The sequence below is a fragment of the Triplophysa rosa genome, unplaced genomic scaffold, assembly GCF_024868665.1.
Source record: "Triplophysa rosa unplaced genomic scaffold, Trosa_1v2 scaffold65_ERROPOS2149155, whole genome shotgun sequence".
Classification (NCBI taxonomy): domain Eukaryota; kingdom Metazoa; phylum Chordata; class Actinopteri; order Cypriniformes; family Nemacheilidae; genus Triplophysa; species Triplophysa rosa.
In genome coordinates, this window is record NW_026634675.1 from 1 (window position 1) to 25,919 (window position 25,919).

The 25,919-nt window shown below is 40.6% G+C and overlaps 1 protein-coding gene and 3 non-coding genes across 5 annotated transcripts; 2 read left to right on the forward strand and 2 right to left on the reverse strand.

The window, feature by feature from the left end:
- The first annotated feature begins 6 nt into the window (after positions 1-6).
- cdk5rap1 (CDK5 regulatory subunit associated protein 1) lies at positions 7-12,474 on the forward strand. 2 transcript variants are annotated; one of them, XM_057328672.1, is made up of 13 exons: positions 7-395; positions 474-577; positions 1,175-1,209; positions 1,886-1,986; positions 2,067-2,277; positions 3,066-3,186; positions 3,293-3,526; positions 4,945-5,042; positions 5,138-5,193; positions 5,546-5,676; positions 5,785-5,934; positions 6,181-6,321; positions 11,456-12,474. In XM_057328672.1, the coding sequence occupies exons 1-13, from the start codon at positions 125-127 to the stop codon at positions 11,555-11,557; spliced, it is 1,755 nt and encodes a 584-aa protein (XP_057184655.1). In that variant the 5' UTR covers positions 7-124; the 3' UTR covers positions 11,558-12,474. The 2 variants fall into 2 exon arrangements, with proteins under 2 accessions (XP_057184655.1, XP_057184654.1); XM_057328671.1 differs by lacking the exon at positions 11,456-12,474 and adding an exon at positions 6,710-6,906.
- A 7,442-nt stretch (positions 12,475-19,916) lies between these two features.
- trnac-gca (transfer RNA cysteine (anticodon GCA)) lies at positions 19,917-19,988 on the reverse strand. Its single transcript has one exon. It is a non-coding gene; the product is annotated as a tRNA-Cys (tRNA).
- A 4,660-nt stretch (positions 19,989-24,648) lies between these two features.
- On the forward strand, positions 24,649-24,720 carry trnap-agg (transfer RNA proline (anticodon AGG)). Its single transcript has one exon. It is a non-coding gene; the product is annotated as a tRNA-Pro (tRNA).
- Positions 24,721-25,193: 473 nt separating this feature from the next.
- On the reverse strand, positions 25,194-25,265 carry trnac-gca (transfer RNA cysteine (anticodon GCA)). The gene has a single exon. It is a non-coding gene; the product is annotated as a tRNA-Cys (tRNA).
- Positions 25,266-25,919: the final 654 nt, after the last annotated feature.

A 25,919-nucleotide genomic window follows, 5' to 3' on the forward strand; every position in this document is an offset into this window, starting at 1 on the left:
TTACGTTACCGGTCACAACATGTTAACTAGTTTATGCCTATCGTCAAATATCATGCACGTATTTTTTTCATAACCTGAAGTATTCTGCTTTTCTGACAAACACGAGCATCAGTCAGTAAGGGATATGAAGGGCAATAGCAGCCTCGGACTCTTGGGGTTTGTCATGAGAAAATGTATTTCTCCATTTATCCACAAAGACAGATATCGCAGATATTACTGTTCAGGATCTCATACTAAAGATCACAGCAGAGCGACGGAGTTAAACCGTAAACTGGCATCTGGTCCGAGTCTTCAAGACTTCATCAAGACCTCAAACAAGAGTTCAGACGAGTTGCATGAGGAATATGAGGAGCACTATATTCCCCAATATACAAGCTCAACACATTCACGGAAAGGTCTGAATATTAACAATACATTTCATGGATTTGTAAATCAGTTTAACGTTACGTGTTGACATGTCAAATGTCTTGCAGTGTATTTTGAAACGTATGGCTGTCAGATGAATGTCAACGACACTGAAATAGCCTGCTCCATTCTCCAGAAAGCAGGATATTCAAGAACCCGTCAGCTAACAGAGGTACCAGAGGACTGTTATTTTCGTATTTGCTAACATTTAATGAATGCAGAAGCTTACATGGACTAACGATGATCAATACTTATACCGCATTTATTTTATTAATCTTAGTTCGCGTTCAATTTCAGTATATATTAATAGATTTTTAAAATCAAATGTTTTAACGGTTAGCATTAGTAATGTACCATGAACTGACACAAACTAATGTATTTACGTTAACTAACATTAACAAAGATGTATATGCTCAAAAACTATATTGTTCATTGTTAGGTAATGCATTTACTAATGTTCCCTAAAGTTCACTGATAACACTGTAAAATTATTTGTTATAGTGTCCCAAACACGACATACATTAGTTGTGTAAAATAGTAGTAACCATGGATTTAGCTAATTGATGGCTATTTGTATGACCATAGTTTTACCACAATGATCAGAGTTAAATTTGGGGTAAATTACTAAAGTAGTATAGTTATACGATTATTACTGTAGTAACATGATTTCTCTCTCTCTCTCTCTAGATCAACATACATTTTTGTATGTTTTTAAAATTGTATTTATAATGTCAGAATATAACGCTTAACATCTGATATTTTACTTTAGGCAGATGTGGTGCTTCTCGTCACTTGTTCCATCAGGTAATGAATGTTGCTTATTTAATCAATGATTGTTTATTGTAGCCTATATGCCATGTATCTTAGTACTACTTTTTAAAGTCATTTATTTCAGTTTTATAACGTCTTTATCTATTGCTTCTTTTTGTGGTCTTTTATTTCTATTTTTATGTCTTTCTGTTTAATTTCTTATTCTTATTAATATTCTTATTTTCTAATTTCAGTTTTCTATCTACTGCTAAAATGCATAGTAAAGCTGCTTCACAACCGTGGAAATTTATGAAAGCGCTAAAGAGATCATTTTAGATTGAATTAAATATGGAAGAGCACAAAATTCTTTAAAAACTATTATTAAAAGTTACTAACGTATTATTGATCACCAACCTCAGGAGGTCAAACAAAATATAACGAGCAGTCTTTTCTTCAGTTTGCAATTTTTGCAGTCCTGTTAACAGAATTTCTGACATGGATACATTTTAATATCCTGATCTATATTTTGTAATTTTCTAGCACCACATGTTAAATTAGCGTAGATAAAATGTTTACAAAAAATAAGTAACTGACCGAGTAACTGTAAGGGCTGTAAATACAGCTCAATTTTAGTTATGTGATTCATTCTTTTTAAAAACGTCATGACCCCTAAGTGTACAGTATTTTGTGAAAAGTGCCACACTTTAACCAAATATGTCCCTTTCTACAGAGAAAAGGCAGAGCAGACAATCTGGAACAGACTCAAACAGCTCACTGCCTTAAAGAAGAGACGTCCAAAACATGAACCTCCATTAAAAATAGGTGTTTTAGGTAACTGTTTTAACAATTCCTCTTTATTTGTTTTGGGCACCGAAGAAAAGCAGTGTGAACATACCTGTGTCCTGCTGTAGGCTGCATGGCAGAGCGACTGAAGACTGAATTGCTGGAGCGGGAGAGGTTGGTGGATGTTGTCGCCGGGCCTGACGCCTACAGAGATTTGCCCCGGTTGCTTTGTCTTGCTCATGATGGCCAGAGGGCCAGCAATGTGCTGTTATCATTAGAAGAGACGTACGCTGATGTCATGCCTGTCCATCGGACTCCACAGGGACACAGTGCTTTTGTGTAAGTGATGCTCTGATCTTTTTTGCACCGCTGATTAAAGGACCTTATAGCAAAGACTAGATTAAGTTTAAAGGTTCTAATAAAAGTGGACGTTTCGATCATAACATTATTTTATGTAGCAAAATTCCCCATGAAAAAATTAAAGAATCTCTTTATAAAGAAAAATAACCTCCTTAATATCACATTTGTTTCTCCTAGACATGAGTTAAATTAATTAGAAAGCAAATGGAAGACCTTCATAAAACTGAGAACTTCATAAACTCTTCTAAAAACTTCAGAGCAATGAAATTTTCCTTTGTGAATGACTCTATTACAGCTCTTTTCTATATTCCAGTATTAAAAAAACATATCATGCTCACATTGCATTGTTTAATATATAAAGATTTTTGTTTATTACATTTTCAACCAAATTAACTAGATTGGGATGCAATACCATAATGTTGAAAAACTGTATTATAATATGATGGTCTGCCGTCTCTATGCTGTCTGTTTGGTAATATAAGCATCACAAAGGAATCCATCTGTATATGAAGAGAAAGAAATAGATCAAAGACTCACATCCAACGAATCACCTCAATTCTTTATGCTGCTAGATCTTCCCAATGAAACAATACTTTTGTGTCTGTCAAAAAAACTTTTATCTGTTGAATGACTCAACTAGACTTCCATCTGGACTCTACTTTGTATCGCTCAATATCCTTTAAGTTTGTTTTGCATTTCCTCTTCTGACATTTAGGTAAATGTAATATACAGCAATAAAACTGAAACAGATGTTGATTGTTTTGCAGGTCCATCATGCGTGGCTGTGATAACATGTGCAGTTACTGTATCGTACCTTTCACTCGCGGCCGAGAGAGAAGCAGACCGGTGTCTTCCATTCTGGAGGAGGTCCGCATGCTTTCAGATCAGGTAGAGCTCTACGTTTTAAATACAACAAATACATTTTCTATATAATAAACCTGCAAGTAAGGTCCATGTGTGCATTTAGGGTCATGAGATGTGTTTTTGTGTGTAGGGAGTGAAGGAGGTCACCCTGCTGGGCCAGAATGTGAACAGCTATAGGGACCTGGCTGAGGAGCAGTTCAGCAGTTCTGAGGTCAACCCTCAGCTCAGCCGAGGCTTCAAGACCGTTTACCGCACAAGACAAGGAGGTCTTCGCTTTGCAGACCTGCTGGACAAAGTATCCCTCATCGATCCTGATATGAGGATACGCTTCACCTCACCACATCCCAAAGACTTCCCCGATGAGGTGGGTGTAGTGGAAAATACCCGAGCTTCGTGGTAGATCATATTAGAATGTTTTTTTGAGAACTCTTCTTAGATGTTAAACTTGCTTTGGTTTTGTGTACAATTTAACGTTTGCTCATATTTAAAGTGGTAGATTAAGCAACAGAACAGTGTATATAGCAGTGTATATAGCAGAGCGTATAGCTTTAGGCCATGGAAAGCGCTTTAATCATTTATCAAAAAATGTCTTCTGTAACCCATCAAATGCATTTACCTTGGAGTCTTTGCGTATTATTAATACATTTATAAATAAAAACATAGTTGTGACCCTGGACACGAAACCAGCCAAAAATACATTGTATGGGTGAAAATTACCTATTTTTCTTTTATGCCAAAAATCATTAGGATATTAAGGAAAGATCATGTTCCATGAAGATATTTCCTAGCGTAAATATATCAAATCTTTATTTTTGTTTGTGGATGCTGAAAAATCGCAAACAAAAATGGTCAGAAACACACCTACAAACATCACTCACTGCTGCCCGCTCATTGGGGACTACCGACTAAGAAAGGAGGCGGGAACCGGCGAACAATCAAAAGACTTTAATCATAATAAATAAACAATAATCCAGCAGTAAAAACGGTCAACACGGCCGGTGTTGTGCCGAAAACACACTCCCCGTCAGATTATGCACCCCCTTCAATAACACGCTGTCCGATTGGCTAATTCTAACCCCTCCCCACACCCACACCCAATCCTAATCCTCACCCTAACCATTGTGGGGAGGGGGGTGCATAATCTGGCAGGGAGTGTGTTTTCGGCACGACACCGGCCACACAAACATAAACACAAAAGTAACAAGCCGGCAGCCCCTCGCGGACGACTGCCGGCAACACGAACATAAACAAATTTAAACAAAACTTAACTAATGTCCGGGCCCGGTCCTCTCTCGCCGTATTCTCCTGCCGTTCGCCCTTTTATGCTTCCGCTCTCCTCCGTGAGAGATACGAGGCCGGAATGACGCCCAGCTGACACTCATTATCAATCGTGTCCCGGCCTCGCTTCTTCCTCCCACGGCTCTCGTCACGCCTCCCTCGTCACACTTAGAATTTCAGCTTTCGGGTTCATCTAGTCTCCACAATGTCATTACAGCAGTGAGCGTTAAAACAAACCTGTTCCTTCTTAGCAATGGCCTGCTACAGCGCCTCTGATTAACAATTTAAAAGGTGATTTTCTCAATATTTCGATTTTTTCGCACCCTCAGATTCCAGTTTTAAATCGCGGTATCTCGCCCAAATATTGTTCGATCCTAACAAACCGTACATCAATGGAAAGCTTATTTATTCAGCTTTATTTCGAAAAATTGATCCTTTTGTTGTCCAGGGTCACATTCACTCCCTGTGAGTGTTTGCTTCAGTGTTGGCTTTAAATCCCTCCAGGTGTTAAAGTTAATTCAGGAAAGAAAGAACATCTGCAAACAGATTCATCTGCCAGCACAGAGCGGCAGCAACCGGGTTCTTCATGCTATGAGACGTGGGTGAGAGCTTGTTGAGTTGAAGATTGGACCTAATAATGGACATATTAACAATTATGTGGTTATAATTTCTTTTATCTGTCTCCTTAATTTCTCAGCTACACCCGAGAGGCATATCTTGAGCTTGTGGAAAACATTCGCAAACTAATACCAGGTAGCTTGTCAAACTATACACTAAACTTGATCTGATTACCGAGCAACGGAAGAGAAGAGATAAGAATGTGTTAATAGTTTCTATTAGAGAATCTAAATAAATGAAATGTCTTCAAAATATGCATATACCGTTAAAATAATGTTCAATTAGCGGAGGAGTCATGAATTACAGTCAGCAAATTACCTGTAATTGAAAAAAATCGATTGAAAGACACTGGCTTAGTGACCTTACTAGTAAGGAAACAATGGGGTAATGCGTGTAAAAAATGTTTTCATTAATATCTGACAAATTTGACAAAGTAAATACACAGCTGTGAAATTGGATTAAAAAGCTTTTTTCTATCATATTTCAGGGGTGAGTTTGAGCAGTGATTTTATCTCGGGCTTTTGTGGAGAGACTGAAGAAGATCATCAGCAGACACTCTCTCTCCTCAGGGAGGTGGGCTATAACGTGGGCTTTCTCTTCGCCTACAGCATGAGGAAGGTTCGATGTTCCTGATTTTATTTCCGTTTGAGGTTTATGTGCATTTTAAATAAGTTTCTGCTATTTATCTCTTTTTTAATTGTCATGGTAAAAAACTGTTTACTCTAGAAAACCCATGCATATCACCGTCTGCAAGACAACGTTCCTGCACTGGTGAAACAGCGTCGATTGGAGGAGCTCATCTCTGTTTTTAGAAAAGAGGCAGCTAAAGTTAACATGTCTCTGGTCGGCAGCACAGAGCTTGTGTTGGTGGAGGGAGTGAGTACAACAGCATTCGGCATGATGGCATAGTTTTTAGATTTATATACATTTATATTTCTTTAGTCTTTCTCTAGGGGAAAAAATAACACATACTCTAAAGACATGTATTTTTAATCTTATGCAGGTTTACTTGTTTTATTGATGTTTAGACATTTTTACTGGAACAACAAGATCACACAAATAACAGTGGTGTTATTACATGTGATTTGGTCTTTCTTATTGTCATATTTTATTATTTTACAGGAAAGTAAAAGATCTTCAGAGGAACTTTGTGGTCGTAGTGATGGAAATGTGAAAGTGATTTTTCCTAAAGCAGATTTGCCTGTTCAACCAGGCAAACCTCAGAAAGATGCCATTACACCTGGAGATTATGTTTTAGTCAAGGTATGAATTTTTAACTAATTGTTCTTGGTTATTCCTTATTAATTATTGTATTGGTTTATTTTATAAAATGTAATATTGACAGTGAACTGTAGGGCTGCGAAATAATTCCAAAAAGAACTGATTCCGAGGCGTTGGGATTCGATTCCATTAAAAGGTGTTAAATCTAGACAGCACCATTTCAACATGTGTCTATCTATCTATCTATCTATCTATCTATCTATCTATCTATCTATCTATCTATCTATCTATCTATCTATCTATCTATCTATCTATCTATCTATCTATCTATCTATCTATCTATCTATCTATCTATCTATCTATCTATCTATCTATCTATCTATCTATCATCTATCCCCATAATAATACTCACTGGCAAATGTTCCCACAGATCACATCTGCTAACTCCCAGAGTCTGAGAGGACATGCCCTGATTCACCACTCACTCAGAAAAACAAAAACATCTGAACATCATCTGATTGAGTCAGTTTCATGCTGACTAAGAGATTCCCTAAACACTGTCACATGTCACTGTATGCTGAAATAAATCAATAAATTGTTATCAGAGAAGAATGTCTGTTTATTTATGCAAGACATTTGTTTTTTTATTCTTAAGATTTGGCATAAAGATTATTATGGGAATGGCACTTTGAAAACAGCTTGATTATTTAATCTCCCTTTACTTTGAGTAATTAGGCACAAAATCTAAATTGAAAAAATCATATTTTTTATGGAACATTGTAGGGTTTTTATAACTGACTTATCTGTGCACTCTATTTTTGTAAAAATGTGTGTGCCCTATTAATCTTTAATGAAAAACGTTGACCTCTTCCCCGCGAAACGACTTCTAATTACTTCTGGTCACTAGGAATGTCGTGAGGGCAGGTGGGAAATAATCCCACACAATTTACTGCAAACTCACGTTCAAATCTGCCTCCATTTTGTTTGTAAATGCACATCTTCCAACGATCAAATCGGTTCTCGATGTGGGAAATCAAGTCCTCCCCTACATTTCCTCTCATTTCAGAAGCCGTTTTTTTCGGATATACATCACGATACAGAAAAAAATGCAATTGTTACTAACGTTTCATGCCGACTTTAAAGCGGAGGTAACACGTGCAGTTCCTGCCAATCTCATATTAATATTGAGTACCTATAAAGTAGTATTGCATACTTCGTGTCTTTGAAGAGTATTTAGTTTGATCAAATTTATAAAAGACAGATACTGCTGTACGATTATTTACATAACCGGCATCTTTTAGCGAAGAGACCTCTCCATCTATCAGTTTAAAACGATCTCCAAATCCAGAGTTATATCCACTGTTTATATAGAATTATATTACATATATTTATATTATAATGATCCTATAAGGGAATAATAAAAGTTGTAACGTAAGGTCATTTCATGTTCGAAAAAAAACTTTACGAAACCTAGGGGGTGGTTCGAGCACAAAAATACTATGTGATACGTCCAACTCGTTTTTTGACAAGTTGACCATGTTTATCATGAGAAGCCATCATGTTTAACATTGTAACGAAGTCAGAATGCATGAAACACTGTTGCACCACCCCTTTAAAGGTGTCATAAATTAAGAAATCAATTTTAACCATAGCTTTTGTTATATGTGACCCTGGATCACAAAACCAGTCTTAAGTAACACGGGAACATTTTTAGTAAAAGACAAAAATACATTGTGTGGGTCAAAATTATCGATTTTTCTTTTATGCCAAAAATCATTAGGATATTAAGTAAAGATCATGTTCCATGAAGATATTTTGTAAATTTCCTACCTTAAATATATAAAAACTTTATTTTTGTGAGTGGATGGTCTGCCACAGTGCCCCTGATTAACAACTTCAAAGGCAATTTTCTCAATATTTTGATTTTTTTGCGCTCTCAGATTCCAGAGTTTTAAACGGTTGTATCTCAGCCAGATATTGTCCTATTCTAACAACTCGTATATCTATAGAAAGTTTATTTATTCAGCTTTCAGATTATGTAAAAATCTAAATTTCGAAAAATTGACCCATAGGACTGGTTTTGTTGTCCAGGGTCACATATAAAAGCTCATCGTATTCAAACAAACATCCTGTAAGTGTCAGAACTGAAGACGTCCTTGTTACTGACAACTTTTATTGAGACCAGGCCCAGTGAACGGCAGGTCCTGGAATCACATTGATAGATTGAACACCGCGTCCACAGAAGAATATCAGCGACTACTGTACTTCTCTAGCCCCGCCCACTGGTTTGCGAATGACTTAAGCCATGTACACATAGTACACACTCCTGCATTTGTGATGATTGACAAACTGGTAACCATAGCGACATATTTTTGGGCTAAAGATTCGTTTTGTCCATCTGTTTAAACCAAACTGCTGATACGCACTGTGTTGTGTTTATGCTCGGAAGGCTGCATCACACAACGCTCGTTTGCAGTGTTGCCATGTTCATTATTAATAAGCGCTTTTATGCTTTTTGTTTGGTCTTAGATCAGAAAGCCTCGGCCCTTAGGTCTTAACAAATGGTCAGTTGAAGATTTTGATATTTTTGTTTTTTTATAAAATATATAAACAATTTGCAGTATACAGTATGTACGATGGGTCACTATTGCTTTGTTAGAGATCGCTTTATACGTCCTGATAATGTGTAACCTTCGTGTCTAACCAAGTTTACAGAAGACTCCAACTAAGCACGTAGCTTGTCAAACAGACATGGAAATGTACATCAGATGGCACACTGCTGTCTTTTGGAACTGTTATCCAATCATAGCAGTGGGTGTTTGCTTCCAAGTCTTCAATGCGGCCCGCCCATGAAAACCCAGCATTTCCTGAGCCGGCCTCAAAACCAGGGTAGAAAATAGCCTATTACTTATTGATTTTGACGTTTTTTAATGAGTTTATGACATGAATTACTCATTCTGAAGTCGTTCCACAACCGTAGGACCTTTGTTTGTCATTGTTACAAAAATTAAGATAGTTTTGATGAGGTTTGAATGAGAGAACATGTAGGGCAGGGCTTGGTTTTCATTTATTGATTTTCAATTATAATTAACGAGTCATGGAAAATGTATGCACCCGCCCCAGACATAAGTAGGTCATCTTTCATTTCATACAGTTGATTGGTGACAAATATGATGTTGGCAACAACGTACTGTGTGATATAACATACAGAATTCTGTCAGAAAGAACCTAAAATGAAACTCAACTCAACTCAACTTTATTTATATAGCGCTTTTTACAATTTTCATTGTTACAAAGCAGCTGTACATAAGACATATTGACTATAAGCAAAACAATTAAAGTTGTACCTGCAAAAACAAGAAAAAGAAAAAGTTGAACACAGAAGACAGACATACCCACATACAAAACACTCCACACACACACAATATGCACACGTACTAACAGTCATAGACATAGAGACACACACACACACACACACACACACACACGGATGCGCACGCACACACACACATGTAAGTACGCACACACACACACGCTCAGTGAGAGCACACATTTAAGATAAAGGAGAGAGAAGCACAGGTCAAATATAACAGACTATAAATTCCTATATGCAATATTAATTAAGTAAAACTTTAAAATTCTAAAGCAGCCCCCCCCGCCAGGCAAATAGTGCAAAAACAGTATGCAAGCGGTGGTGAGGAACCCAAAACTCTAATCGAGAAAAAAAACCTCAGGAGAACCCAGGCCCAACCAGGGGATTCCAGTTCCCCTCTGGCAAAAGCTGCTGCCTCTGCACAAGCTCCAGAGAGCTTGCACAACAAGGCTAAATAAAATAAATAAACTTAATAATAAAATAAATTATAGTTTAAGATTATCATTAATAATCTAATAGCATTTGAAATTTTGTGGTGAAGACATGTCAAGAGACCGCGTCCTTCTTTATCCAGCTCTATCATCTCAGCTCTTGTCAGGTCCCCACTTCCCATTCTCCGCTCTACCATCAGGTCAGGCCATGAACTGCATCCTGCTCGCTGTGGTAACCTTGGAACAATGAGACAAGACTGGCTGAGAGTAGAGTACTGTTCTGCACTCGTTGATGCAACAAGTACATCAGTTGTGTTTTTGGTTCCGGTTGATCTAACTAATGCAGCCTAAGCCCTCAGAGGATTTATATTATGGAAGAGTAGTGTATGCAAGATTAAAAAGATGCGTCTTTAATCTAGATTTAAACTGACAGAGTGTGTCTGCCTCCCGGACAGTGCAGGGAAGACTATTCCAAAGTTTAGGCGCTAGATAGGAAAAGGATCTACCACCTGCACTTGAAAGATAGACTATCTGGCCAAAAATGACCCTGAATGAGGTTTTGTCGAGTGCAAATGTCATGTTAATTTTATACAGTTAAGTAAATATGAAATTAATATTACGATATATTTTATAGACAGTATTGTCTGTTTTATTTTCTTCTTGTTTTTCTTATTATTGCCTGTTTTCTTCTTGTTGCGCGTCTCCGAGGAACACAGTGTGGTTTCGTTTCTAAATGAATATGTATCTTGAGTGAATCAATTGGGTGAATCAACTATTCAGTGGCTTATTCATAAAGAGTCATTTACTGCATTCCTGGATGAATTCAGTGAATCCAATAAATTAATGACATTTACTGCCACCTACTGGTAGTTTCTAATTCTTCAAGAATTTTAACAGTCTTAAAATAAAAAAACTTAATAACAATACTAATAAATTGGTGATAGTTTGCCCCTCCCCCAAAAGAAAATGATGCTTATTGTAACAATCACTACGCCTCAGCCCAGGAGCATAGCAAGCTTTTCAAAAGTGCGGGGGATGGATGTGGTTTGTTTGTTAACAATAAAAACGATGAATACAATGACAGAAGCGTACAAAAGGTATAACATACAAGATATAAAAAGCTTCCCATTTAAATGAGTGATACTAGAAAAGTAAAAAAACACACTCGGTGGTAAGCTTGATAGTGACATGGGTCTGACAGGACTGTGACTGCTAAATTTTGCTTACTTGCGCCTTGAAAATAATTGCGCCTTGGTATAAATAATGTAACAATTTACTGTTTTGAAACATTAAAATAATGTACACTTTTCTTTCATAGTTCTTCAACAGGTATGCAAACAATGATCATTTCTCACTTTTTTCTCCTCAACAGGTACAATCAAACACAACAGGTAAGTATCCACAAAAGTATTCAGCTAATCAACAAACAATGCTCAAAATATCAAAATCAATTGCACTGGCAATAAACCCATAAATACACTGCTTAACAATGACAATTTGTCCCTCCTCCTTGTCAATTCCCTGCCTTCTTCATCACAGTTACTTTATACATTGCATGCCACATACATAACCGAATTTAGCTAGCTGCTGAACAATATCCCAATTAGCAATTAGCATTAGTCTAAAAAACGAAATATAATACAGAAAACACTCGACATGTCAACAAAACATAAACAGAACATCTTCCCAAACACATATCGAGCTTATTTAAAAACCTCGAAAGCATAAACACTCATTCAAAGTACCTGGAAAAGGGAGATGTAAATAACCATAACCATAAGTTCCCGCTAAATCTAACACACCAAGAGAGGCGGGACTTAAGGCAGAACAGCCAATCATCACCTGGTCACACTCAACGCCGGTGTCAGTTTGAGAGGGAGGGGAGAGAAGGCAGCCGCAGCGAGCGCAGACACAGAGCGGCCAGAGAAACGGAGGAGCGACTGCTGTAAGGCGTTTGTGCAAAACTGCAGAAAAAGTGCGGGTGTTGAACCCTCTCACCGGGAAAAGTGTGGTTGTTTATCCCCCACGGGTGTGACGCCCCTGCCTCAGCCGGTCATGCCCCCTGCGCCAGCGCTCTTCTCTGGTTTCACACACTCCCGCTCACCAGCCTTCTAATCACGTTCGCATCTGACACTCATCACCCGGACTATACAAAAACTCCCACTTGCCCTTTGTTTAATGTCTGGTCTAGTTGTCAGTTTATCTTGCTAGTTCCATACCCAGTTGATTCCTTATTTACCCGTCTTCCATGTTGAGTATTTGCTTGTGGATCTTTGACTATTTCTGAGGACTTCGTACATAATTCTCCCGAGGATCATATGTCTCGCTTGCCTGTGGAATACTTGCTTGTGGATATAAGACTGTGTTTTCCCATTAAAGACATTGTACTATATCATCTTACTCTCATGTCGTTTCAAACCTGAATTATTTCTTTGGGCATAAGGAAGATATTTCTTAAGAATGTTGGTAACCAAACTGTTTTGGTCTTTAATTATATACAAATAATAATTCAGCTTTTAAAAAACAAAATTATGGCCGTTTTAGCTTATGAACATCTGAAGCTACTTTCTGTATTGTCTTATAATGGCTTTAAATTATATTTTGGCCTCAAATGTGATGTGTGATTAATTTGCGATTAATTAGATTAATTAATTGCCACATCATGTAAAATTTTATAGCCGTACTTATTTTTTTAACTTATATTTTATTGTTTTTAACTTACTTTTTTAGTTTTAGAATGGTTTTAGTCTTTATGCAACATACACTTAAAGTGCAGAAAGTTAGTAAAGACATCCTTGAAATAGTCCATATGTGACTCCAGTGGTTCAACCCTCCTGGACAAATACTTGTGTGCAATAAACCACATAAACCACAAAACCACATTCATATCATAACATGGAAGTTAATGCCTATACAAACAGCTGAATTTAAAGTGCTAACCATTACACCCTTGAACTCACTGGCATTCTCCTCCCATTTGCTGCTAACTAAACAACATTTGTCACCACAAAGAGGTTCCACCAAGATTTGAGCTCAGATTGTTGGATTTAAAATCCAGACTGCTAATTGTTTCTGGATTCAGACCATTAAAAGTGCAATCTACTCTAAATGTGAATTGCTATTTAAAGTGCTAATCAGAGACTTCCGGTATGAGACGCACAGGGTAGACACTCAATTTGCTCTCACTAACGCACTTTTAATTACCCTTTTAAACCTCGAATTTTTCAGTATTTTTTCCCCCAAACTGTTGATAACATGCTTATAGAGCTGCACTGACTACTTAGCAATGTCCAAGTCTAAAGGAAAAACCGCTGAAAAAGAAACTTTGCCGGCTGCTAGCATAACTTTGTCCGAGATTAGCATGTTACTGGAGGAGCACAGGGCGGCTCTGGCGGCTGATTTCAAGTCATCCTTCGACTCGCTGACATCTACGCTGGATAACATCCACTCCACTGTGACGGACCACGAACAGCGGGTCAGCTCTCTGGAGGTTAACGCCACCGAGATTGACCAGCGGCTTCAACAACTTGAGACTGCCTGCGCCGCGATGCAGGGAGACAATAAGGCTCTCGCAGTCAAAGTGGCGGACCTTAGAGGGGCGCAGCAGGCGCCAAAACATCCGCATCATCGGCCTGCCTGAATCGATCGAGGGCCCTCGCCCATCGGCTTTCTTCTCTCAGTTCCTCGTTGATGTCCTCGGTACGGAGACCCTCACTTCACCCCCTGAGCTGGACCGGGCGCACCGGAGCCTCGCACCAAAGCCTGCGCCGGGAGGCAGACCACGGCCAGTCATCCTGCGCTTTCATCGCTTCCAAACTAAAGACTTGGTGATCCGCGAGGCTCGCAGACTAGGTGATCTGTCCTACAAAGGTCATAAGGTCCGCTTCTACGATGACTACAGCCCCGACGTGCTAAAGCAGTGCGCCGAGTACAAGACATCCATGGCCGAACTGTATCAGCGCGGCTACAAGCCGGTTCTCCTTTACCCAGCGAAGCTGCGCATCACCATGCCTAACGGGGAGAAGACCTGGCTCCTGTCTGCTTCAGCGGCGGTTAAGTTTGTCCAGGGTTTACACAAAAATCCGTAAGCAAGTGATCTGGCATATCTTACTCTTGTTATTTCATCCTCTTGTTATTTTTTCAGTGCATTCTATGGCTTCGTGGCGAGTTTTTTTTTCTTGCTTCGTCTCGATCCGTAAACTTTGTTTTTCTTCCCCTGTAACTCGCCATATAGGCTAACTGATCCCATCCGTTTAACATTCTTACCAAGTTATGTGGCCCTGCCCTCCGGCTCATTATTGTACTTTTAATATATATATTTTATGAATATGCTGTATCTATTGTTTTGGCCGATGTTAACATATTTACACCCCACACCCCCCATTTATATAATATATATAGATGATTTATTATATATACATTTATATTATATAATACGTTTTTCTTCATCTCGCCACTCACTCTTCTGTCCCAGGTATATATGGGTGTGCGGGAGTATATGTGGATATATATATTTTATTCTTTTATTTTTCTTAAACATCTGACTAGCCTGACTAACTGGAAGTGGAAGGGATGAACATTACCACTGTGTATATTTTGCAACGGTTTGACTGCAAGGCTATTACTGCTGTAGGCTCATGTTCAGCTGGCCATTACATTAGCTGAGCCTTAATTTGTGACTACTATGATTGTTATAATGTTTGCTCGAACTTTTGTTCTTAAGGTTTACTAACGTTAAGTTGTGGGAATGGAGCGATAGGTTTATGGAAGTATTAAGATATGCTGATCTATGTATCAGAGAGTTGTGGGTTGCTGCCCTCTGCAGCAACTTCACTGCTTGTATGTTTGATGTTTTTTCTGTTAGGTTTCCCGTCCTGTCGTCTGATCCACGTGTTTTTATTTTATTTTTTATCCTTTGTTTGTTCATACCTGTGTGCTGCTCCTGCAACTTTGCATGCTCAGTCTGGTCAGGCGCCATGCCCTCTTTCATTATGGTGATGGCTTGTGGGCAGGGGGCGCCGGTCATGGGGGTAGAGATGTACTGGGACTACATCCACCCAGGCCCCCTATTATCACTGTATGTTAAGTTCTAATTCCCTGACGACACCTAGGGGTGCTTTAAGATTTACCAGTTGGAATGTCAAGAGACTGAATTCTCCTGTAAAGCGTAACACAGTGCTTAACCATCTGACACAGCTAAACACTAAAATTGCCTTTCTACAGGAAACTCATCTCAAGCCATCAGATCACCTTAAGCTCCGTAGAGGGTGGGTAGGCCAGCTCTACCACTCATCCTTTTCAAGTAAGGTTCGTGGTGTTGCAATTCTTGTCCATAAATCAGTCCCGCTTTCTGTATCCAAGGTCATATCAGACCCCAATGGGCGTTTTGTTATCATTTCGGGCAAAATTTGGGGCAATAATCTGACTTTGGCGAATGTGTATGGTCCAAATTGGGACAATGAAGATTTTTTCAAAACCTTTTTTTTCTCCCTCCCTGATTTACATTCCTGCCAGCTCATCCTCGGTGGTGACTTTAACTGTTGTCTTGATTCCTCTCTTGACCGCTCGTCTAACAAGCCATGTGTCCAATCTAAATCATCCAAAGTCATTCAGCTGTTCATGGAGCAATATGCAGTCTCAGATGTGTGGCGTTTTTTCAATCCTACCGCCAAGCAATTCTCTTTCTTCTCCCCTGTTCATAGTACTTTGTCCCGAATTTATTTTTTTCTAATTGACAGCAAATTACTCTCCTCTGTCAGCTCATGCTCCTATAGCCCTATAGTAATCTCAGACCATGCAGCGGTCACAGTTGACATTTGCCTTCCCGGTAGATCCCTGTCGCGATCCCCCTGGCGCTTTAATTCGCTACTTCTTCGTGATTCCAGTTTTGTTAACACTATCAACAGTCGCATTGACCTCTTTATTTCCACTAATGTTGATCCGGCTGTGTCTGAGGCAACAATCTGGGAGACATGCAAAGCCTATTTAAGGGGAGAAGTAATATCCTACTCTGCTTACCATAGAAGGATTGCTGCTGAAAAGGGTACCTGTCTCTCCAGTGCTATATCAGAACTACAAACAAAATGTATAGACTCACCTGACTCAGATCTTTTTAAGGAACTGCTCATGAAAAAAGCATAATTTGACATCTTGGCCTCTAATGAGTCTACAAAATCTCTATTAAAAACACGGCATAATTATTATGAATTCGGAGACAAACCAAGTAGACTACTCGCTCACCAAATTCGACAATCTTCTTTGTCAACGCATATTACCCAAATTAATACTACCAATGGAACAACTATCAATCCTCAAACCATTAATGACCAATTCGGGAACTTTTATAGTTCGTTATATACTTCTGAGAGCTCGTCTGATGAGGCACAATTTGAAAACTTTTTTGGGTCCTTAAACATCCCCTCCATTGACCCTGAAACATCTTCTGGCCTGGATGAACCCTTTACAGTGGACGAACTCAAAAGAGCTTTGCTGTCCATGCAGAGTGGGAAATGCACAGGCCCCGATGGCTTTCCAGCCTAATTTTTAAAAACATTTGCTGATAAGCTGTCTCCACTTCTGCTAAACACGTTCAATGAATCGCTACAGTCTGGCATCCTCCCTCCCACACTACGCCAGGCCACTATTTCTCTTATATGAAAAAAGGACAAAGATCCCCTCTTCTGTAGCAACTTTCGTCCTATCTCTCTGCTCTGCGCAGATGTCAAGTTATTGGCTAAGATGCTGGCAAAACGCTTAGAGTCTTTTCTGGTTACTATTATTTCCACAGACCAAACAGGGTTTATAAAGGATAGACACTCCTTTCACAACGTCAGACGGCTGTTTGATATAATATACTCACCCTCATCCTCGGATTCTCCAGAATTAGTCATCTCAATGGATGCTGAGAAGGCATTTGACCGTGTCGAATGGCCCTATCTTTTCCATGCACTAATTCGCTTTGGATTTGGCAACACATTTATTTCTTGGATAAAGCTCTTATATACATCCCCCCTAGCCTGTGTCCTCACAAACAATGATTACTCAGATTATTTCCCCCTCAATCGTGGGACTCGGCAGGGCTGTCCACTTTCCCCGCTATTGTTCGCCATCGCCATTGAACCTCTGGCGGTGGCCCTTAGGTCTAGTTGGTTCCGGGGCATCTGGAGGGGAGGTGCTGAGCACAAACTTTCGCTGTACGCGGATGACCTCTTACTGTTCATCTCTGACCCAGACAGATCGGTCCCCCTTGTGCTGGCCATGCTGAAGGAATTTGGGCAAATTTCTGGTTACAAACTAAATCTTCAGAAAAGTGAGCTCATGCCCATCAATGCTGCAGCCGCAGCCTATCCCCTTTCAGACTTGCCATTTAAGACGTCTTTAAGTCATTTCAAATATTTAGGCATCTGTGTGGCCAGAAATTACTCCGATTTGTTCAAATGTAATTTCTCCCCTCTGCTTGCTCGACTGACTCAGGACTGCCACCGTTGGTCTCTCATACCTTTATCTCTCGTTGGCAGGATAAACTGTATTAAAATGAATGTGCTTCCCAAATTCCTCCATCTCTTTCAATCTATACCCCTCTTTATTCCAAAACATTTTTTCCACTCACTTGACAGCTTGATCTCTCAGTTCATATGGAACAAAAACCTCCCAGAATTCGGAAAGACACTCTACAAAAATCCAAAGAAATGGGTGGACTAGCACTACCAAACTTTTTATGTTATTACTGGGCCGCTAATATTCGATCTATACTACACTGGTATCACATTAACAATCAGCCTCCACCATGGCTGCAGATTGAGGTTGCCTCATGTGGCTCCTCCTCTCTAATGTCCCTTTTGTGCCTCCCCCTGACATTATCACCATTATCTTATTCCAGTAATATTATAGTAAAAAACTGTCTCAAGATCTGGACTCAATTGAAACGCCATTTGGGGTTACAGTCAATTTCTCTTTTATCCCCTGTGCATTCTAACCCTCTGTTTACTCCCTCTATCAATGATCGGGCTTTCGCAGCCTGGGAGGATCGTGGGATTGTATCTGTCTTTACATTGAGGGAATATTTGCATCCTTCGACCAACTAGTGGGTGTATTCAAATTGCACAAATCCCACTTCTTCAGGTATTTACAAGTCAGAGACTTTGCTCGCAATCGCTTCCCCAGCTTCCCTGCTATTCCTCCTTCTACTCTGATTGACACTATTTTAAATATTAACCCCTACCTTAAAGGTACCATCTCAGAGCTATACCACACTCTCCTTACACACCAATCCTCGTCCTCTGATAAACTGCGCACTATTTGGTCCGAGGACCTTAATATAGAGATAGAGCCTGAGGTCTGGCAGTGCGCTCTGAAATGAGTCCATGTATCATCTCTTTGCGCCCGGCATGGGGTTTTGCAGTGCAAAGTAATTCATAGAGTCCACTGGTCTAAAAGCAAACTAGCTCGCATTTATCCGGGCACCGATCCAAATTGCGATAAGTGTCACTTAGGACCAGCTAACCTTAGTCACATGTTTTGGACCTGCCTCGCTCTCTCTCGGTTCTGGAATTCTGTATTTGACTCCCTCTCGGCCATCACATCTACCAAAGTTCTCCAATCACCCTTAGTAGGCCTGTTTGGTGTCCTGCCCGCCACCAACACACTGCCATCCTACTTCACTGAACTGGTGGCTTTTCTCACATTATTAGCGAGGCGTGTCATTCTGATGCACTGGAAGAACCCGTCTCCCCCCTCCCACACCCATTGGATAAGGGATGCCTTATCCTTTATGAAATTAGAGAAAATCAAACACTCCCTCCGTGGCTCCAATGAAAAATTTGTGAAGATTTGGCAACCCTTTCAAGAGCATGTCCGGTCCCTCCGGCTGGATGCTCCCCCCACTGGCTAAACAGCCCCCTGAATTGCACCTCCTTGTGGCTCCTGGCTGGCTCACGTTCTCTCCCTGTTCTAGCAGCACACAGTATGTCTCATTTGTTAGTGCCTTTTAAGTGTCTTGCGTTCTGTTTTGCGTTCTTTTTTTCTGTTTTTTTTTTCTTTTCCCCCATTGGTATAATGTGTTTCCAGGTTTGTGATTCTGTGTGGGTATTGATAAACTTTATCTTCTTGTCCTAAGTAACACCACTTTCTGTTATTAGTGCTTACCTCACCTCATTCACTGGTCTGTTGTATATTACCCACTCAGATGTATATAAGGGTCTGTGTCTGTTCTTTTTGTTGAAAACACAATAAATAAATCATATATTAAAAAAAGTGCTAATCATTACATACCGTTTGCTACTACCTAGTAACTTATTTTTGACAACACTTGTATCCAAAGACGTTTCCTCCAGACCGAGGCTCGTCGGTCTAGGGGCATGATTCTTGCTTAGGGTGCGAGAGGTCGCGGGTTCAAATCCCGGATGAGCCCAACTCTCTGATAACGTAGCTCTTTGCCGTTTCGGGTGCATTCTGTCCATGTTCATTGTGTCTTCAAAATCTTGCACCATCTTGTTTTGAGGTTTGAAAAAGGGTTCATGTTTATCTGTTTTGTGCACTTGCCAATTCACCTTAAAGCCTTTTTTCCAGTTCCATAACGGAAGCCCTTGTCTGCTTGTGAAGTTACCTGTCGGAGGCTAAGTACAAGACACTTCACTGGAGAATGCGGGCATTGATCCCGCTACCTCTCGCATGCTAAACGAGCGCTCTACCGTTTGAGCTTAATTCGTCTAAACCGCCATCAAATGTAAATGTTTAATAATCAAACACATGCCAGCGTACATGGTTTTTTTAGTTTCCAGTTGATCACGGCTGCTAGTATTGACAGTAACATCTAGTTCAAAGGTTTACCCGAAAAGGGGCACCCGGATTTGAACCGGGGACCTCTTGATCTGCAGTCAAATGCTCTTCCACTGAGCTACACCCCCTCATCAAGAAGTGCTAAAACCAACATGGAATACAACTGTTTAATGTTCCAATACGCAGAAACATGCAAATAGAACAAACGTCCTCAGAATGCTGTAAAGTGCTACTGTTTGCTGTCTAACAATTTGTATAAGAGGTCATCAGTTTGTGGTTAGAATATATCTTGAAGAAACGAAACTTTTTGTGCACTGAGTGCCCTTACCGTCTTTTCTTTGTGCATGGCCTCACACTTAAAAGTCCCCTAGTATTTTTGGCTTGTTGGTGTAGGGGTATGTTTCTGAATACCAGCTTGTACAAGGGGTAAGCAGTCTGTGGTTTGGCGACTTTATTGATGAACTTGACCAAAACCAAACTTATTGTCTGATGATGACACCCTGACCTCCTTGTCTTTGCCCAATGTCCAAGACTGCAGTTTGGTCTGGAGCCATTGGCTCGTTGGTCTAGGGGTGTGTTTTTCAGCGATCTTAATTCAAATGTTCTTTGAAAAACTTTGATGCTCAAAATCTTGCGCAAACAACATAAGCACGTCCTTCCAGTTGTAGGGTTTTTCAATTCACTGGTTATAAATATGATTAAATTCAAAGAGCTAACCATTATACATTCGAACCCACAGGTTTCTTCTTATTGCTGACTACTGCATTCCCCTTGGAATTAACCATTTGACAAACGTCAGGACCCACGAAGAGGTTCCAACGAGATTTGAACTCAGATCGCTGGATTCAAAGCCCAGAGTGCTAACCATTACACCACGGAACCCATGCGCAAAGAATGTTGCTTTTTGTGGTTTGGCAACTGTGTTGGTGAACTTTTCCGAAACAAGAATTATTGTCTCATCAGTAGCCCGACCTCGTTGTCTTTGCCCGGTGCCCAAGGCTGCAGATTTGCCTGAAGCTTGAGGCTCGTTGGTCTAGGGGTTCGAATCTCACTTAGTTAGTGTGTCTGTCAGTGCGTGTATGATTTTTAACGTATTGGTTATAGTTTACATGTTTTCATGTACAGCTGCTTTGCAACAAAGAAAATTGTGAAAAGCTCTATATACAAAAAAGTTGAGTTAAGTTGAGTTGAGTGTAATATTTAAAGGGGGTTGGGGTAATTTTGGGGCAGGATCTGTTTTTTCTAACTGTCACGTTTCTATCCCCTTAAAAATTATGCATGGAACCATGTATAGCCAGAAACAAATAGCTTGATGGACGCACATAAGCAAAAGTGTATGTCTCATGAAGCATTAATTCATAATTACATAGACATGTTAAAATTTCAAGGCCACACACACACACACGCTTTGGTTGACTATCCCCGTGGGGACAGTCCATAGGCGTAATGTTTTTTATACTGTACAAACTGTATATTCTATCCCCTATCCCTAACCCAACCAATAAACCTAAAGATCATAGAACACTTTTTGCAATTTTAGATTTGCAAAAAATGTTGTTCTGTACAATTTATTAGCTTTTTTGCCCATGAGGACCTCAATTTTGGTCCCCACGGTGACACGAGTCCCCATGTGTTGGTGTGCATTCAGGTTTAGGTCCCCAACGGGAAATACAAACATGAACACACACACACACACACACACACACACACACACTACATGTTACAAATGACAGGATACTATTTAAAGGGGGTTGGGGTAATTTTGGGGCAGGATCTGTTTTACCTAACTGTCACGTTTCTACCCCTTTTAAACTCATGCATGGATGCATATCTAGCCAGAAACATTTAGTTTGATGCACGCACACAAGCAACAGTGAACGTCTCATAAAGCATTTATTCATAATTACATAGACATGCCCTTACCGTCTTTTGTTTGTGCAGTGCCTCAAACTTCAAAGGCCCTGGTATTTTTGGCTTGTCTGTGTAGGGGTATGTTTCTGTATCCCAGCTTGTACAAGGGGTAAGCAGTCTGGCAACTGTATTGATGAACTTGTCCAAAACCAAACTTATTGTTTGATGAGGACCCACCTCAGAAGTATCTTATTCTTGAAAACAAGATTGAACCTTAATTTTGTTCAGTTTGCTCATTCAAGAGGGCTTTCAGGCTATGAAATGAAGAAGCCTGCATGAGAGACTTTGCAAACCGCACTATAAATGCATTTCCCACGGTTCTAGAGAGCCACCCTCACGGTATGTTAAACAAGGGCCTACAACTATAGAATCTAAAGTTTGGGGCCCCTCGAGCGCCCGGGGTCTGAACGGGAGCCGCCGACACTTCTTAACTTATCCCATTCGTTTTCATAAGCTCTGATGGACAATTAGGGTTGGGTACAGATATGGTCTGATACGACCTGCAATTCACTATATGTCTCGTCATCGGGGCCCTGGGTCATGTCTGGTCCGCGCCTCAGACCACATTGACCTCTCACTTTGCCCAAAAAGACACCAGCATGCCTACATATAGGTTGCGAATGTATGCTCTAGGAATACAGGGGTCAAAAGGTCACAGGGTCTTAACTACTCGCCGACGGTATACCGTGGGGGTCTCCCAAGCCGGATATCGAGTACCGCGTCCGTAGACGCTTCCGGAGACAGATTTCCACCTGGAAAGCAACTGCCTCACGAGGCCTTCGCAGGCACAAGTCCCCATAGAGATCAATGCGAGGGAGAGAGAGTGAAATAATAAAAATACTTAAATTTCAATATCCCGACCTAGCCCTTCGGTATATCGTCGAGAGCCACTGACGCAACTTTCTGTAGAGTTTCGGGCTCCTGGGGCCTCTTGCGGGTGTACGGGAGCCTCTGACACCTGCAACCTATCCTATTATCTCTCATAGGTGCCTATCGTACAGAGACCCCCGAACGGCCCCGGGGACTCCGAATGACCCCGATTCAAATTCGTAGCTGCTCGCTCGCCCCCTCATTCGGTTCCCAAAGTTTGAAGTCGGTACGGCCTCGTTATGTCCTATATAGCACGTTTTGGGGACGTTGTGGGCCGTTTATTTTTCTGGAATATTTTTTGTGATTTTTTTTCGAGCACTTTCCGTACAGCGAGGGGTACGGGCTTCGGATATGTGGTGCGTGAGGGTGTGAAGAACCAGCATTCGAAGCCCCGAGGTTTCTGTACAAGAATAAAGCAGAATTTTGCTGAAAATGCTGTTCAGAGATGTATTTCTGTGAAAAGTGCATTTGTAAGCAAAATAAGCATTTTAATAGCCTGAAGTGTGCAATATACCAATATGGGGTGCTTCTAGGATACATAGCTGTAGGTTTGTCATACAAAAGCTGTTTACAGTCTTAAAAATTGACCTTTTACAGTCACATGGCCCATAGAGATCAATGCGAGGGGAGAGAGATGTCTGAAAAAAATAAAAAATACTTAATTTTAATAGCCCGACCTAGCCGTACTAGGTATGTTCGTCGAGAGGCAACGTGACTGCAACATTTCTGTAAAGGTTTCGGGCTACTGGGGGCCTCCGCTCGGGGGCCGGTACTGGAGCCTCTGACACCTGCAACATATCCTATTTCTCTCATAGGTGGCTATCGTATCAGAGACCCCCCGACGGCCCCGGCGGGACTCGAATGACCCCGATTCAAATTCGTAGCTGCTCGCTGCCCTTTTTTTCGAGCACTTTCCGTACACCGAGNGGGTACGGGCTTCGAATATGTGGTGCGTGAGGGTGTGAAGAACCAGCATTCGAAGCCCCGAGGTTTCTGTACAAGAATAAAGCAGAATTTTGCTGAAAATGCTGTTCAGAGATGTATTTCTGTGAAAAGTGCATTTGTAAGCAAAATAAGCATTTTAATTGCCTGAAGTTTGCAATATACCAACATGGGGTGCTTCTAGGATACATAGCTGTAGGTTTGTCTTACAAAAGCTGTTAACCGTCTTAAAAATTGACCTTTTACAGTCACATACCCCTTTTAAACTCATGCATGGATGCATATCTAGCCAGAAACATTTAGTTTGATGCACGCACACAAGCAACAGTGAACGTCTCATAAAGCATTTATTCATAATTACATAGACATGCCCTTACCGTCTTTTGTTTGTGCAGTGCCTCGAACTTCAAAGGCCCTGGTATTTTTGGCTTGTCGGTGTAGGGGATGTTTCTGTCTCCCAGCTTGTACAAGGGGTAAGCAGTCTGGCAACTGTATTGATGAACTTGTCCAAAACCAAACTTATTGTTTGATGAGGACCTTGACCTCCTTATCTTTTCCCAATGCCCAAGGCTGCAGTTTGGTCTGGAGCCGTTGGCTCATTGGATTTGGTGTCTGTTTTTTAGCGATCTTAATTCAAATGTACTTTGAAAAACTTCGAAACACAAAGTCTTGCGCAAACAACATAAAAAATTCACGTCCATCCTATTTGTAGTGTACTTCAGTGAACTGGTTATACAGATGATTGAATTAAAAGTGCTCCTACCTTCCCCTACAGCCTGCAATCAACTATCTGACAATTATTAGAATCCACCGAGATTTGGACTCGGATCGCTGGATTCAAAGTGCAGAGTGCTAACCATTACACCATGGAACCCATGAAAAAAAAAGCGTTGCTTGATTCAATTAAAACATGTCTGCATACCAACTTTTACCGGGCGTGAGCGGTTTGTGGATTCACAACTGTGTTGATGAACTTGTCCAAAACAAGAATAATTGTCTCATCTGTAGCCCAAACTCCTTGTCTTTTCCCGGCAGCCCAAGGCTGCAGATTTTTCTGCAGACCGAGGCTCGTTGGTCTAGGGGCATGATTCTCGCTTAGGGTGCGAGAGGTCCTGGGTTCAAATCCCGGACGAGCCCAACTCTCTGATAATGTAGCTCTTTGCCGTTTCGGGTGCACTCTGTCCATGTTCATTGTGTCATCAAGATCTTGCACCATCTTGTTTTGAAGTTTGAAAAAGGGTGTCACGTTCATGGTTTCTCTGTTTTGTGCACTTGCCAATTCACCTTAAAGCCTTTTTTCCAGTTCCATAAACGGAAGCCCTTGTCTGCTTGTGAAGCTACCTGTCGGAGGCTAAGAACAAGACATGTCACTGGAGAATGCGGGCATCAATCCCGCCACTTCTTGCTTGCGCAAGCGCTCTACCATTTGAGCTAATTCCCCACGAGGGACGCATGCTGAGCTATCACCGATCTATACTGCCTCGTCTGAACCTCCATCAAATGTAACCGTTTAATATTCAAACACATCCCAGTGTACATGTTTTTTTAGTTTCCCGTTGATCACGGCTGCTAGTTTTAACAGTAACATCTAATTCAAAGGTTTACCCGAAAGGGGGTACCCGGCTTTGAACCAGCGTCCTCTTGATCTGCAGTCAAATGCTCTACCACTGAGCTATACCCCCTCAGCGACAAGCGCTTAAACCACCATGGAATACAACTGTTTAATGTTCCAATACGCTTCTGTTTGCTGTCTAACAATTTGTATAAGAGGTCATCAGTTTGTGGTTAGAATATATCTTGAAGAAACGAAACTTGTTGTGCACTGAGTGCCTTTACCGTCTTTTCTTTGTGCATGGCCTCACACTTAAAAGTCCCCTGGTATTTTTGGCTTGTTGGTGTAGGGGTATGTTTCTGAATACCAGCTTGTACAAGTTGTAAGCAGTCTGTGGTTTGGCAAATTTATTGATGAACTTGACCAAAACCAAACTTATTGTCTGATGATGACACCCTGACCTTCTTGTCTTTGCCCAATGCCCAAGACTGCAGTTTGGTCTGGAGCCATTGGCTCGTTGGTCTAGGGGTGTGTTTTTCAGCGATCTTAATTCAAATGTTCTTTGAAAAACTTTGATGCACAAAATCTTGCCCAAACAACATAAGCACGTCCTTCCAGTTGTAGGGTTCTCCAATTCACTGCTTGTACAGATGATTGAATTCAAAGTGCTAACCATTATACATTCGAACGCACAGATTTCTTGGAATCAACCATTTGATAAACTTCAGGACCCACGAAGAGGTTCCACCAAGATTTGAACTCGGATCGCTGGATTCAAAGCCCG